The 12,860-nt window shown below is 50.2% G+C and overlaps 1 protein-coding gene across 1 annotated transcript; it reads right to left on the bottom strand.

Annotated features, from left to right (window-relative positions):
* Positions 1–1,791: 1,791 nt before the first annotated feature.
* On the bottom strand, positions 1,792–5,895 carry TUFM (Tu translation elongation factor, mitochondrial). The gene is made up of 10 exons (XM_036303189.1): positions 5,764–5,895; positions 5,466–5,660; positions 4,615–4,781; positions 4,268–4,372; positions 4,017–4,181; positions 3,734–3,866; positions 3,545–3,649; positions 3,274–3,425; positions 3,069–3,188; positions 1,792–2,152 (listed from the first exon to the last, which is right to left on the bottom strand). The coding sequence occupies exons 1-10, from the start codon at positions 5,804–5,806 to the stop codon at positions 1,979–1,981; spliced, it is 1,359 nt and encodes a 452-aa protein (XP_036159082.1). The 5' UTR covers positions 5,807–5,895; the 3' UTR covers positions 1,792–1,978.
* Positions 5,896–12,860: the final 6,965 nt, after the last annotated feature.

Raw genomic sequence — 12,860 nt, 5'->3', positions numbered from 1 at the left:
CTCAGTGGATAGAGCGCCGGCCTGCGGACTGAAGGGTCCCAGGTTCGATTCCGGTCAGGGGCGCATGCCTGGGTTGTGGGCTCGGTCCCCAGTGGGGGGCGTGCAGGAGGTAGCCAATCAATGATTCTCATCATTGATGTTTCTCTCTTATAATACCTTTTTTTTAAAAAATATATTTTATTGATTTTTTACAGAGAGGAAGGGAGAGAGATAGAGAGCCAGAAACATCGATGAGAGAGAAACACCAATCAGCTGCCTCCTGCACACTCCCCACTGGGGATGTGCCCGCAACCAAGGTACATGCCCTTGACCGGAATCGAACCTGGGACCCTTGAGTCCGCAGGCCGACGCTCTATCCACTGAGCCAAACTGGTCAAGGCTATAATACTTTTTTTAAAATGTATTTTATTGATTTTTTACAGAGAGGAAGGGAGAGAGAGCTAGAGACATCGATGATGAGAGAAACATCAGCTGCCTCCTGCACACCTCCCACTGGGGATGTGCCCGCAACCCAGGCACATGGCCTTCACCGGAATCGAACCCGGGACCCTTCAGTCCACAGGCTGACGCTCCATCCACTGAGCCAAACCGGTTTCGGCTAAAAATACATTTAAAAAAAAAAATTGCAGATTGGCTTTATCTTACCCCTAAGAGCAGAAATCTCAAAGTTGGGAGCTTATACTCCAGCCAGCCAGGAATCCCTCTTAATCCTAAATCCTCCTTCCCTTGAGCCTCTTCTCATGAGTCAAATCAGGTTCTGAGTTTTTCCAAACAGCCCTCAGCCTCTCCTCTCAGGACTCAGTAGGATGGATGTCTGGGATATACTCATTTGTCAGGACCAGGTGTGAAAGGTGGACCCATTATTCCCTGCTGAACGTTACCTTTTGTTTCGAGGCAGCATCCTGGTCAGTAGGTTCAATTTTTTTTTTCTTTTTAAAATTGATTTTAGAGAGACATTGATTTGCTGTTCCACTTTGGTATGCATTCACTGGTTGATTCTTTTATGTGCCCTGACCAGGAATCAAACACATAACCTTGGTGCATCAAGAATGCCGCTCTAACCCACTTAACTACCCAGTCAGGGCCTCAATTTTTTAAAAACCTCAGCATTTTATTCTGATTATTTAATACAGCATTTTTCTCAAACGTTGAAAAGTGAAACCTTCATTCTACATCATCTCAAGCCTATTTGGAATTGGTGACCACAGTAATAACCCATCAAGCACAGACCACATGGGTGCTGGTTCCAGAGGTAAGATACATATCAGAGCTTAAACAAGGAGAGCTAGACATTGTCAGTGCCTACCCAAGGAGGAAATGAGCTGAGCCCATGCTGGCTCCAAGTGATAAATCCTTTCCCACCGTCTCCCAAAAAGACATCCACTAATATTCTACTGTAGCATACAAAGCTCACAAGACGAGCTTTCAGCCCTTTGGCTTCTCTCCAATTGCCACAGCAAAGGAGCTTTCATTGAGATGAACTAAGGCTAGAGAGAGAACTCAGTTAAAATAGCCGGCTCCAGGGCACCTCCTGGGCTTGTGGCTCCCCCACTTTTTAAAAGATATTTTTATTGATTTCAGAGGAGAGGGAGAGGAACATCAATGATGAGAGAAAATCACTGATAGGCTGCCTCCTTCATGTCTCCCCACTGGGATCAAGCCCAGGTATATGCCCCGACCAGAAATTGAACCATGACCTGGTTCATTGAGCCACGCCAGCCTGGCTCTGGCTCCCTTTTTATGTTCCTCCATCCTTCCAACTTAAACAAAGGACACAAGACCCAGGCTAGCTTACTATTCACAGAACAGTTTATTGACCTACCTCACCTGGCAGGCCGTGTGGCCCTTCTGGCCAGGAGAAGTGATGGTCTAGTTGCAACTCTGCTGGGTTGCAGCCTATGCCCTGGGAAGGGGGCATGAGAAACAGAACACTGGCCAGCACAGCCCTGCATACAAGAGCCTGAGCAGAGGTCCGCACTCAACTCCACTTGATGTTCTTATCCTCCTCAGTCATGGCTGGTGTGTCAGTGACGAGGCCAGTGCCAATGGTCCGGTTGCCATCTCGCAGAGTAAAACGCTGGCCTTTCTCTAAGATCATTGGTTGCCGCAAGATTAGGCTAAGCTTCAGGTCCTCCCCAGGCATGGCAAGCTCCTAGAGGGGACAGAAACAGGGATCATGCTTGGCCTTCAAGATGTCTTTATTCCAACTGTTTTGCTGGCTACCAAAGTGACTGTGGGGAAATGCAGCATGATGATGATTTCTGGGAACAGCTTCAACCCAGCTGCCAGGCAGATGTAAAGGCAAAAAAAGGACCACTGATCAGTATTCCTAAGGTATGTTCTTAAGGGAAAATGTTGAAATTTTGGGCTACGTAGGTCTCTTAGGAACTTCTCAAAGCCGTACGTATAGAAGTCTCTGGGTAAATGGTAATATAACTAAGTTTTTCAACTACTTCAGCCTAGGGCAGTGGTCGGCAAACTATGGCTCGTGAGCCACATGCGGCTCTTTGGCCCCTTGAGTGTAGCTCTTCCACAAAATACCACGTCTGGGTGCACATACAATGAGATTGAAACTTCGTGGCCCATGTGCAGAAGTCGGTATTTTGTGTAAGAGCCATACTCAAGGGGCCAAAGAGCCGACCACTGGCCTAGGGAATAGTGAATGAGGACTCACTCCTCCAAAACCCATTGGTCCAGACCCTTCCATCACTAGGTTCATCTACATCAGCGGTTCTCAACCTGTGGGTCACAACCCCTTTGGCGGTCGAATGACCCTTTCACAGGGGTCGCCTAAGACCATCCTGCCTATCAGATATTTACATTGCGATTCATAACAGTAGCAACATTACAGTTATGAAGTAGCAACGAAAATAATTTTATGGTTGGGTCACAACATGAGGAACTGTATTTAAAGGGCCAGAAGGTTGAGAACCACTGATCTACATCATCAGCCAGCTTCTCTTCACCCAAGGAAAAGTCACCCGCCCTGTCACATCTTTGGAACTCTAAGTGACGCAGGCCTAATAGGAAGAGCGCTCCTTCACATCCCACCCCTGTACCCACCATACCTTCCCTGGAGGCAAGATGATACGACAGGACATGTCCCAAGTCAGGGAGAACATGACAGGCATGAAGTGAGATACAAAGGGCTTGTGGCGGCCACCTTCCTCTTTGGTGAGGATGTAAACCTGGAAAAGAGAGCAAGTGGCTAGAAGCACTGCCTCTAGGGGGCAATCCGTCTCAGTCAGCCCTGTCCTTTGCCTGAAGCCTCACCTGTGCCTCCACCTTCTGGTGGGGCTGGATGGAACCTGGTTTGGCCATAACCAGGCCACGTCTCAGGTCCTCCCGCTTCAAGCCTCGAACCAGGGCCCCAAGATTATCGCCGGCCTCTGCCCTCTCCAGGCTCTTGTGGAACATCTCAATTCCTAGGAGGGAGAAGAGGAGAAAGGGAGGACCATCTGGAGCAGAGGGAAGGCACAGGGGTCTGCAAGGCAGGAGGTCATCCTGGAGCCAGCCCCTGGGTCTCAAGGCTTTCTTCCCATACCTGTTACCACAGTGCGAATGTTCTTGTTATGTCCCAGGAACTCACACTCGTCTCCCTTCTTCAAAATTCCACGTTCTAGCGTACCTGTCACCACCGTGCCCCGGCCTGGGAGGGAACAAGGACGGACATTAGGGACCTTGGGCAAGGCTCTCGTTAGGGGAAGAGAATGCAAATGAGCAGGGTCCTCACCAGGGATAGAGTAAACTGACTCTACAGGCAGCAGGAAAGGCTTCTCTAGGTCCCGGGTGGGCACTGGGATGTGAGTGTCCACAGCATCCAGCAGCTTCTGCACAGACTTCAGGCCTAACTCAGGGTCACGTTGCTGGAAGGGGTGGGAGGGGTATGGCAGGACTCTGAAGTTTCCATTCTGCTTACCAAGAACTACTAGTACCCCCCAGACTCAGAGCACAGCTCCGATGCCTATCCCGCCCCATCCTCTGCCACAGCAGCCCCTGCCTGACCCTGCCTTCACCTCAAGGGCACAGAGGGCAGAGCCTACGATGACCGGGGTCTCCTCCCCTTTGTAGCCAAACTCAGTGAGCAGTTCCCGGATCTCCAGCTCGACTAGCTCCACCATCTCAGAGTCCTGGACAGCATCTGCCTTGTTCACATACACCACAACATGCTCTACTCCGATCTGCGGATGGGAAAGAGGGAGATGGTGTCCTTAGCGGCCCAACTCCCCTCGCTTCCTCTTTCCACTCCTACCCAGGCGCCGCATACCTGTTTGGCCAGTAGTAAGTGCTCTCGGGTCTGGGGCATGGGGCCATCATTGGCTGCCACCACCAGGATGCAGCCGTCAAGGGGGGCAGTGCCTGTGATCATATTCTGGGTAGGGGAGGAAACACGGCCTCGTTCAGTGACCTCAGCTCCACATCCATCTAGCCAAGCACAGCCGTTAGGAACTGAGGCTCACCTTTCTCTGCCATCTCACCACCCACTTTAATCAGCCATGCCCACAAATCCATGACCTCAAACCTAAACATCTTGAGTATCTTAAGCTCCTCCCACAAGCCTAACGGTTCTCCTGGCAGGAGGCAGCTCCTGGCCTGTCCCAGCAATGCTCTCACCTTAACGTAATCGGCGTGGCCGGGACAGTCTGTGTGGGCATAGTGGCGGGCAGCAGTGCTGTACTCCACGTGAGCTGCATTGATGGTGATACCGCGGGCTCGCTCCTCTGGGGCATTGTCAATCTCTTCATACTTCTTAAACTTGGCCCCACCGCCCTCGGCTAAAACTAAGGGGGAAGGCAAGGGAACACAGCTCTCAGCTATAGTTCCAGAGGTAGAGGCGGGGCTCAGGGCACGCCTAGGTCCCTCCCACTTACACAGCCTGAATCGGACAGCCTGGGGGATGGACCCTCCCTCAACTTCTGCAGAGATCACCAGTCAGAAAGAAAGAAAGGCCTGAAGGTCACGTTCAGCGACTTTCTAGGACAGTGGTTCTCAACCTTCTGGCCCTTTAAATGCAGTTCTTCATGTTGAGACCCAACCATAAAATTAATTTCGTTGCTACTTCATAACTGTAATGTTGCTACTGTTATGAATCCTCATGCAAATATCTGATATGCAGGATGGTCTTAGGCGGCCCCTGTGAAAGGGTCGTTCGACCGCCAAAGGGGTCGCGACCCACAGGTTGAGAACCGCTGTTCTAGGGTAAAGCCTCCGCTTACAGGGCCGTCCCTACGGCTACAGGGAGGCCATTCAGGGTCCCCCAATTATGCACCACAAAGTTCTTCTGTTCAGGGGAAATCTGTCTCCTGAACAGAAATCTTCCAGCCCCGCCCCCCGCCCACTGGAGTTCTGGCTCCTGGGGCTACACTAAACACCTCCAGCGGCCACTGTGCGGGCCCCGCCTCCCTGGCTCCAGGTCCCGCTTGCAGAGCTGGCGCTGCCGGATGCCCCCTCTGCAACCCGCTTACTTTTCGTGATGGCCGCGGTCAGTGTGGTCTTGCCGTGGTCCACATGGCCGATGGTACCCACGTTCACATGGGGCTTGTCGCGCACATAGGTCTTCTTGGCCTCCACGGCCAGGCCGCGGCACAAGAGGGTCAGTGCCGGGGCCGTCAGCGGCCGCAACAGGCCCTGCAGGAGTGGGGTCGGGCCGGCGCCGAGACCTGCCGGGACAGAGGCGTGCAGTCAGGTCGCAGCTCGGCCACTCCCGACGACCCCCGCGTGTCCCCGGACCCCCACGTGTCATCGCCCTCCCCGCCTCCTCACCGCTGAAGAGGGGCGTCGCGCGCAGCAAGGTGGTGACGGCCATTGTGGTCGTACTCACGCCCCGAGTACCGGTGCGAGGTACCTGATGCCCGCGCGTGCAGAGAGGGCAATTGCGACCGGAGGTTACTTCCGGCGGAAGTGAGGACCAAGAGGGCAAATCCGGGCACCTCTAGCCACCAGTTTTCTATGGTCATCTCCGCCGACTTCCGGGCGCGGGCCGGAAGACGTCAAGGAAAGTAAATACTGGAGCGCGGGGGCGGGGAAGGATGGAGGTTTCCACACCCACTCGGGCCCCGCGGGAGGAGGGAGCACGCAGTTCTCTCCGACGCCGCCAGGGGACGATGTGAGCCTCCCATGATGCACCAGCGCCCGGAGGACCTGTGGACTCCGGGGTTCCCAGAGCGGCGGGCTGTGTTTGCGCTTAGGGGAGGAGGTAGGGACGGGGAGGCCGGGTGGGGAGGGAGGCTCCCGGCCTCCGCCAGGCAGAGGCAGCCGGCGCGGACTGCTCGGGAACGTCCACGACTCGAACCCCTGGAGTCCGACCCACTGCGCGGGTCTGTCAAGAGGGAGGTAGGACGAGGCCCTGCCGCGGGCTGAGGAAGAGGGTCCTGGGCGCCTTTCGGGGGTGGGGCTCAGGTAAGACCCACCTCAGTGCTGAGCCTTTGTTTTTTTATCTGTAAAATGGGATTACAGTAGTAACATCTACCGCATAGAGAGACCCTGCTCTGGGAATGAATGAGCTGGAGAAGAAGCAGGAGTGGGGTCCCGAGGCCTCCTGGTCGCACAGTCCTTAAACCTCAAAAACCTGCCCTCCTAGCCCACAGCCTGCGGGGACAGACAAGCCTTGCCATCCACCGTCACACCTCAGCAGTTCCAGAAATAATTCCCTGTTGATTGCCTCACCCACCCACCCAGTTTTACTGATGACACCAAGGATGAGGGGCCACCCTCAGGTACCATTACGAGCAGCTTGAGCCCAGCTGGCCTGGTGGGGTGGTTGAGCATTGACCTATGAACCCGCTGTGGACAGAAGGGACCAGGTGCTAACCTGACAAGCTCAGGGAAGGCCTGCATGACGATCTTGCAAACTCAGAGAACTAAAGTAACCACAAAGGATGGTTGGAAATTAAACGGTTATGGTGGGTGGTTACATCCTAGACTGGTATCTTCATTGACAAGGTCACCCTTTACCTTAACTGAGCCTATCTGTCTTTTTGCATCTATAATAACATATCCTTGAAGTGTCTGGGTAACTTGTAACTTCCCTTTTTCTAGACCACTCAGGGCACAACCAGGATGCCAGGACAGATATCACAAATTCCTTCATTGTTATCATGTTAATTGTTCCTGCACCCACCTAAGTATGTGTTTATCATTTTACTTTTTATCCAATCCCAGGGGTTTCCTGGTTTTGCTTTTTCCTGCCTCTCTCGTCTGTCACCATTGGATTTCATATAACCCACCTACATCCCTTCCTTTGATTGCAGTCTATATATAAAAGCCTAAGCTACCAGCCAACCACCTGGTAGCTATGATGTGCACTGACCACCAGGGGCAGATGCTCAACGGAAATCACAGGCTTGGAAACATGGAACAGGGGAGAGGGAAAGGGGAGGGCGGGAAGAGATTAACCAAAGATTTTTTTTTTTAATATATTTTTATTGATTTCAGAGAGGAAGGGAGAAATAGAAACACCAATGATGAGAGAGAATCATTGATTGGCTGCCTCCTCCATGCCCCCTGCTGGGGATCAAACCCACAACCTGGGCATGTGCCCTTGACTGGAATCGAACCTGGGACCCTTCAGTCTGCAGGCTGATGCTCTACCCATAGAGCCAAACCAGCTAGGGCTAACCAAAGATCTTATATGCATACTAGAGACCTGGTGCATGGATTCATGCACCAGTGGGGTTCCTCAGGCTGGCCTGTGCCCTCTCGCAATCTGGGATCCCTTGGGGGGTGTCAGAGAGCCAGTTTCAGCCCAATCCCTGCAGGCGGGGCCAAGGGACCCCCACCAGGGCACAAATCCATACACCGGGCCTCTAGTGTATAAATATAGATGTAACCCGCCATTCTCTGGAGCATTATCTCAATCCGTTGAGGTTCTGCTTCCCAGCAAGTGTCTACAGTTTGGCTCAAATAAACTCACAAAAATTCTTTACAGGTTTGAATGTTTTTATGTTAACACAGGTAACAGTTGGACTCCCAGTGGCAGCTTATTTCCTGTAGGGGCACATGCTGGGTTGCAGGCTCCATCCCCAGTGTGGGGTGTTCGGGGGTCTAGCCGATCAGTGATACTCTCTCATCACTGATATTTCTATCTTGCTCTCCCTTCCTCTCTGAAGTCAATAAAAATACATTTAAAAAAAGAGAGAGTGCAGCTTGAGTCTTTCTTATTCCCGCTTGTCCCCAGCAGCTAACACAGGGCGGGGCACCCAGTGAGTGCTCAGTAGATGTCTGTTAACTGAATGAATGAGTTCAAGGAGAGTATATAACCTTTAACTTTCACATCCCTCATCTCATCACCCTGGAATGATAATAGCAGATGCTTATTTTTAACCCTAGTTAATGTTTCCAAAATGCACCAGATCCTAGGACTCAATTAACTATATTTCAAAAAGATTTCCTGAATCCCCTCTCTAAATTATGTTCAGTAGGGTCTGGGCACAGAAAGGGAAACCAATTTATTTATTTGTTTTTAAATATATTTTATTGATTTTTTTACAGAGAGGAAGGGAGAAGGAGAGGAATAGAGAGTTAGAAACATCGGTGAGAGAGAAACATCCATTAAGCTGCTTCCTGCACACTCCCTACTGGGGATGTGCCCGCAACCAAGGTACATGCTCCTAACTGGAATCGAACCTGGGACCCTTCAGTCTGCAGGCTGATGCTCTATCCACTGAGCCAAACCGGTCAGGGCCATATTTATTTATTACACACATACACACACCCTTCTCAGTGTTACCCTGTGTGGTAGTGAGAGAAGTTAGCTTGAACGCAGGCAGATAGGTCAGGGGTCCAGTGTGAAACAAAGGCAAGTGGAATGTAGGCAGGGACAGACACAGCAGTTCGAGTAAGCCTAATCACAAAAAACAACCATGCTGAAATAATAGAATGTTTTTGGACAGAACGGGAGGTATGGGAAACCAAGGGAGGCCTGCAGCAAAAAAAGTGTACAAATACATAGAAACACAAAGTTCAGGTCCATTGCTGGGCGTGAACAAAGAAATCAGGTGGTGACACAGGTAGATATAAAGCAGGCTTGTAGCAAATATATACCCCTGGACTACAGGGCTCATGGGCAGCCATTATTGAGCCCCCCTCCCCATGCGGGGAGTCTAAGTCTGCTTGTAATAAATTTTCCACACTTTTGCTTAAATCTTCTGGTCCTCGGAGCTCATTCTTCAGCACTGAGAGAGACAACCCCGGGGAAAAAACCTCAACTCACCATTCCAGTTATCAGCAGGAGCTGGTATTGCCCCCATTTTACAGGTGAGAAAACAGCACCAGGTGATTAAGGAACCCAATATAACTAAACTCCAAAGTGTGCACTTAACTACTGCACTGTACTATATTTGCGTCATCCTATATAATAAAAGGGTAATATGCAAATTGACTGAACTGCAGAACAACCAGTCACTATGATGCTCACTGACCACCAGAGGGCTCAATGCAGGAGCTGCCCATGGTGGTCAGTGCGCTCCCACAGGGGGAGTGCCACTCAGCCAGAAGCCGGGCTCATGGCTTCTCCACGGCTGCACTAAGGATGTCCAATTGCCAGGGAGCAGGCCTAAGCCATCAGTCGGACATCCCCCGAGTGCTCCCAGAATGCAGACTGCGGAGAGGGCACAGGCTAGGCTGAGGGACAACCCCCCGCCGAAGTGCACGAATCCCATGCACTGGGCCTCTAGTGTTAATGATAAAATGAGGAACTTGCTAAGACTTATCTCCTGATTCTCCAACCTCATCTGCTTAGGAAGGGGCTGGTACAGTATAAAAAGCCATTTTTTTTTCTTGTTCCTTAGTCACTCCACTCCTGGAAATCTATCCCATGACACTATTGACCACTACTGAATTGTGAGATTTTGGGGGATGGTAAACTTCTTAAAGGAACAATACTTTACTTCTTAGTGTTGCTGTATCAATTTTAATGTGTTTTAGTGTTGCTGTATCAATTTTAATTTTTTTAATTAGCTTGAGAAAGAAGACTGACATAAGTAAATACTGTTAAAAATGAATCAGTTTTTGAAATAATACTTGATAGATAACATTGTGGGTGATATGAAAAGATGACAAATTTTGTGAAGGTAGGGTCAGTGCCGGGCTGTCAGCGGCCACAACAGGAGTCAGGGACTGTAAGTGAGGCAGTTGCAACTCTGCAACCCTGACCAGGGATCAAACAACTTTTGATCCCTGAAGTTCGAGGAACACATTGCTCACAAAAGTCCAAAGGGAGAAAAATTCTCACAGAGCTGTTGATGTAGCAGCCTCTGTAATAGTCAGGAGTTTTGATTTACAGGTGACAGACTTTACATTGGCTGATTTAAGTGAAAAAGGGATTTGTTTCAGGATAGTATTGGGCAGCTTATAGAACTATGGGATGGGCTGGAGGAATAGCTCCCAAGCCATAGAACTGATCTGATAAGAAAACTGTTGCCACTGCCACTGCCACCAAACACTAAATGCCGGGACTTAGACTTCTCTGCAACAGCTACTGCTGGTGGCACTGACAACTCTGCTGCATCAGGAAAGCGACCTCTCTCCCCGCTCTCCCCCCCTCCCCCGCCCCCCAAGCCTGGCAAATTCAAAGTCTCACATATGTATTGGAGCAGGCTCAGAGATGTATTCTTTGATGTTGGGGGCAGAACTAGTAGCAGGGAATTTCCCCAGATGCCTGTGGCCAATGTCACAGTAAAAGAGTGGGAGGAACACAAATGTCCCGTACGTGGATATGGTGGCATGAATTTTGGCACAGCCGCTGGATGAAATATTGGAGTGAGTTCAAACTACAGAGACAAGAGTTGCCAACCAACTGTGTAAATGCTTGTGAGTCATGCTAAATGAAGAGGAAGGCTTGCTGCTGTAGAAAAACTAGAGACCTGGTGCACAAAATTCACACAAAAATTCAGCCCAGCCTGCACACTGTCCAATCTGGGACTCCTCGGGGATGTCCAACTGCCAGTTTAGGCCTGATCCCAACATAGATTCACCAAATCTATGTTGGCAATGATCCCAGGGATCAGGCCTAAACCGGTAGTCGGACATCCCTCTCACAATCCAGGACTGCTGGCTCCTAACTGCTCACCTGCCTGCCTGCCTGATCACCCTAAACGCCCCCCCTGCTAGCCTGATCACCCCTAACCACCTCTGCCTGCTGGCCTGATCACCCCTAACTGCCCCCCCAACGGCCTGATCACCCCCAACTGCCCCCCTCTGCTGGCCTGGTTGTCCCTAACTGCCCCCCCCCCCCCCCGCAGGCCTGGTCACCCCACACAGCCTGCTGTTTGGTCATCCATCTGGTTGTTTCAGTCCTGACGGCCCCTGGCTTTTTATATATTAGGATAGCATGCATATAAGGTGGGGTGAGAGACAAAGGAAGTCGAAAACAATTATGTCTTTAGGAGACTGAATTTGCTTAAGGAGAGAGATTGTTCTCTCTTTCAAACATTTTATGTGATTATAGTTAAAAACAAAAAGTTTTTTATGTAGAATCTTGAACTCTTTAAAAAGATGCTCTTGAAATCACATGCCCTTCTGCCCCACCTCCACCCCCAAGAGTCCATTCATTCTGCTATGTGGGAGACACTTTGAGTTCCTGCTAATAACCATTTTCCATCTTCCTGTAGGCAGGGCTCTGATTTTGTTCAGAGTGGCCCTTCTCCTGTTCCGGGGATAAACCCTGACAGGTCTGGTCCACTCTCATGGTCCTATTCTCCTGGCCAGGCGGTTTGTTTAGGTTTGGTTGCTACTCCTATGGGGCCAATGATTAGTAAGAGGTCTGCTTATGGGGGATTCCTTATTCTTAAGAAGGAAACACCAAAGAAATAGACCTTCTTCTGATTCTGAGTGGTCCTTGTCTGGATGGGGAGCCTAGAACTCCTGTGCCCATTTTGTTCCCAGGCAATAATACAGCCAAAATCCAGAAGAGAGCGAAGTAAAGAGGATCTTAGAAGGCTGGACTCCTTGTGGTATGTAATGACAATGTTCTTATAGTTTAACCCAGACTGTGTCAGAGTTGTCTGTTATTTGCAGCCAAATCCTAACAGATTATAGTGCTTGTCCCCTGAGACATACTTCTTGGTTTCACTCGTGTGAGACAGTGACTTGAGTAGGCCAGGACTGGGCTTCCTTTATCTCCATATCCTCTGTGCCTGGCCACTGCTGGTTCTTGCTCCAAAATATATCCTGAATGTGACCACATCTTCCTAGCTCAACTGTGGACACTGTGGTTCAATATGGGATCATCTCTCATCTAGGTCACCTTATAGGTTCTCTAGTGGGCCTGTCAGCTTCTACCCTTTAAAAATAATAATAATAATTTTTATTGATTTTAGAGAGGAAGGGAGAGGGAGAGTTAGAAACATCATCGATGAGAGGGCATCATTGGTTGGCTGCCTCCCACATGCCCCCCCAGTGGGGATCCAGCCCACAACCTAGGCATGCACCCTGATGGGGAATTGAACTGTGACTTCCCGGTTCATAGGTGTCCACTGAGCCACGCTGGTCGGCATCGGCTTCTACTCTTATTCTCAATACCTGTCAAATCCATCCTCCACTCAGCAGCCACATCAGTCTTTAAAATATGGGTGAAAAATTAATCCCCCTTCAATGACTCCTTATGACACTTAGTATAAAAACCAAACTCTTACTTGAAATGGATGAACTGCAGGCAGGTAAATTTTATCACAATAAAGCTGTTATTAAAGAATCCAAACTCCTGCATGATCTGGCCCCTGCCTACCTCTTTGACCCATCTAGTATGAGTTTCCTCTTCCTCCCTCCCAGCCACACTGAGCCAAACCGGCAAGGGCTTTGATGTTTTTCCTGTAGCTTTCCCCATGGCTTGTTCTTTCTCCTCATTCAGGTCTCACCTCTGG

The sequence above is a fragment of the Myotis myotis genome, unplaced genomic scaffold, assembly GCF_014108235.1.
Source record: "Myotis myotis isolate mMyoMyo1 unplaced genomic scaffold, mMyoMyo1.p scaffold_m19_p_35, whole genome shotgun sequence".
Lineage (NCBI taxonomy): Eukaryota > Metazoa > Chordata > Mammalia > Chiroptera > Vespertilionidae > Myotis > Myotis myotis.
This window is presented reverse-complemented; position numbering and strand designations above follow the sequence as displayed.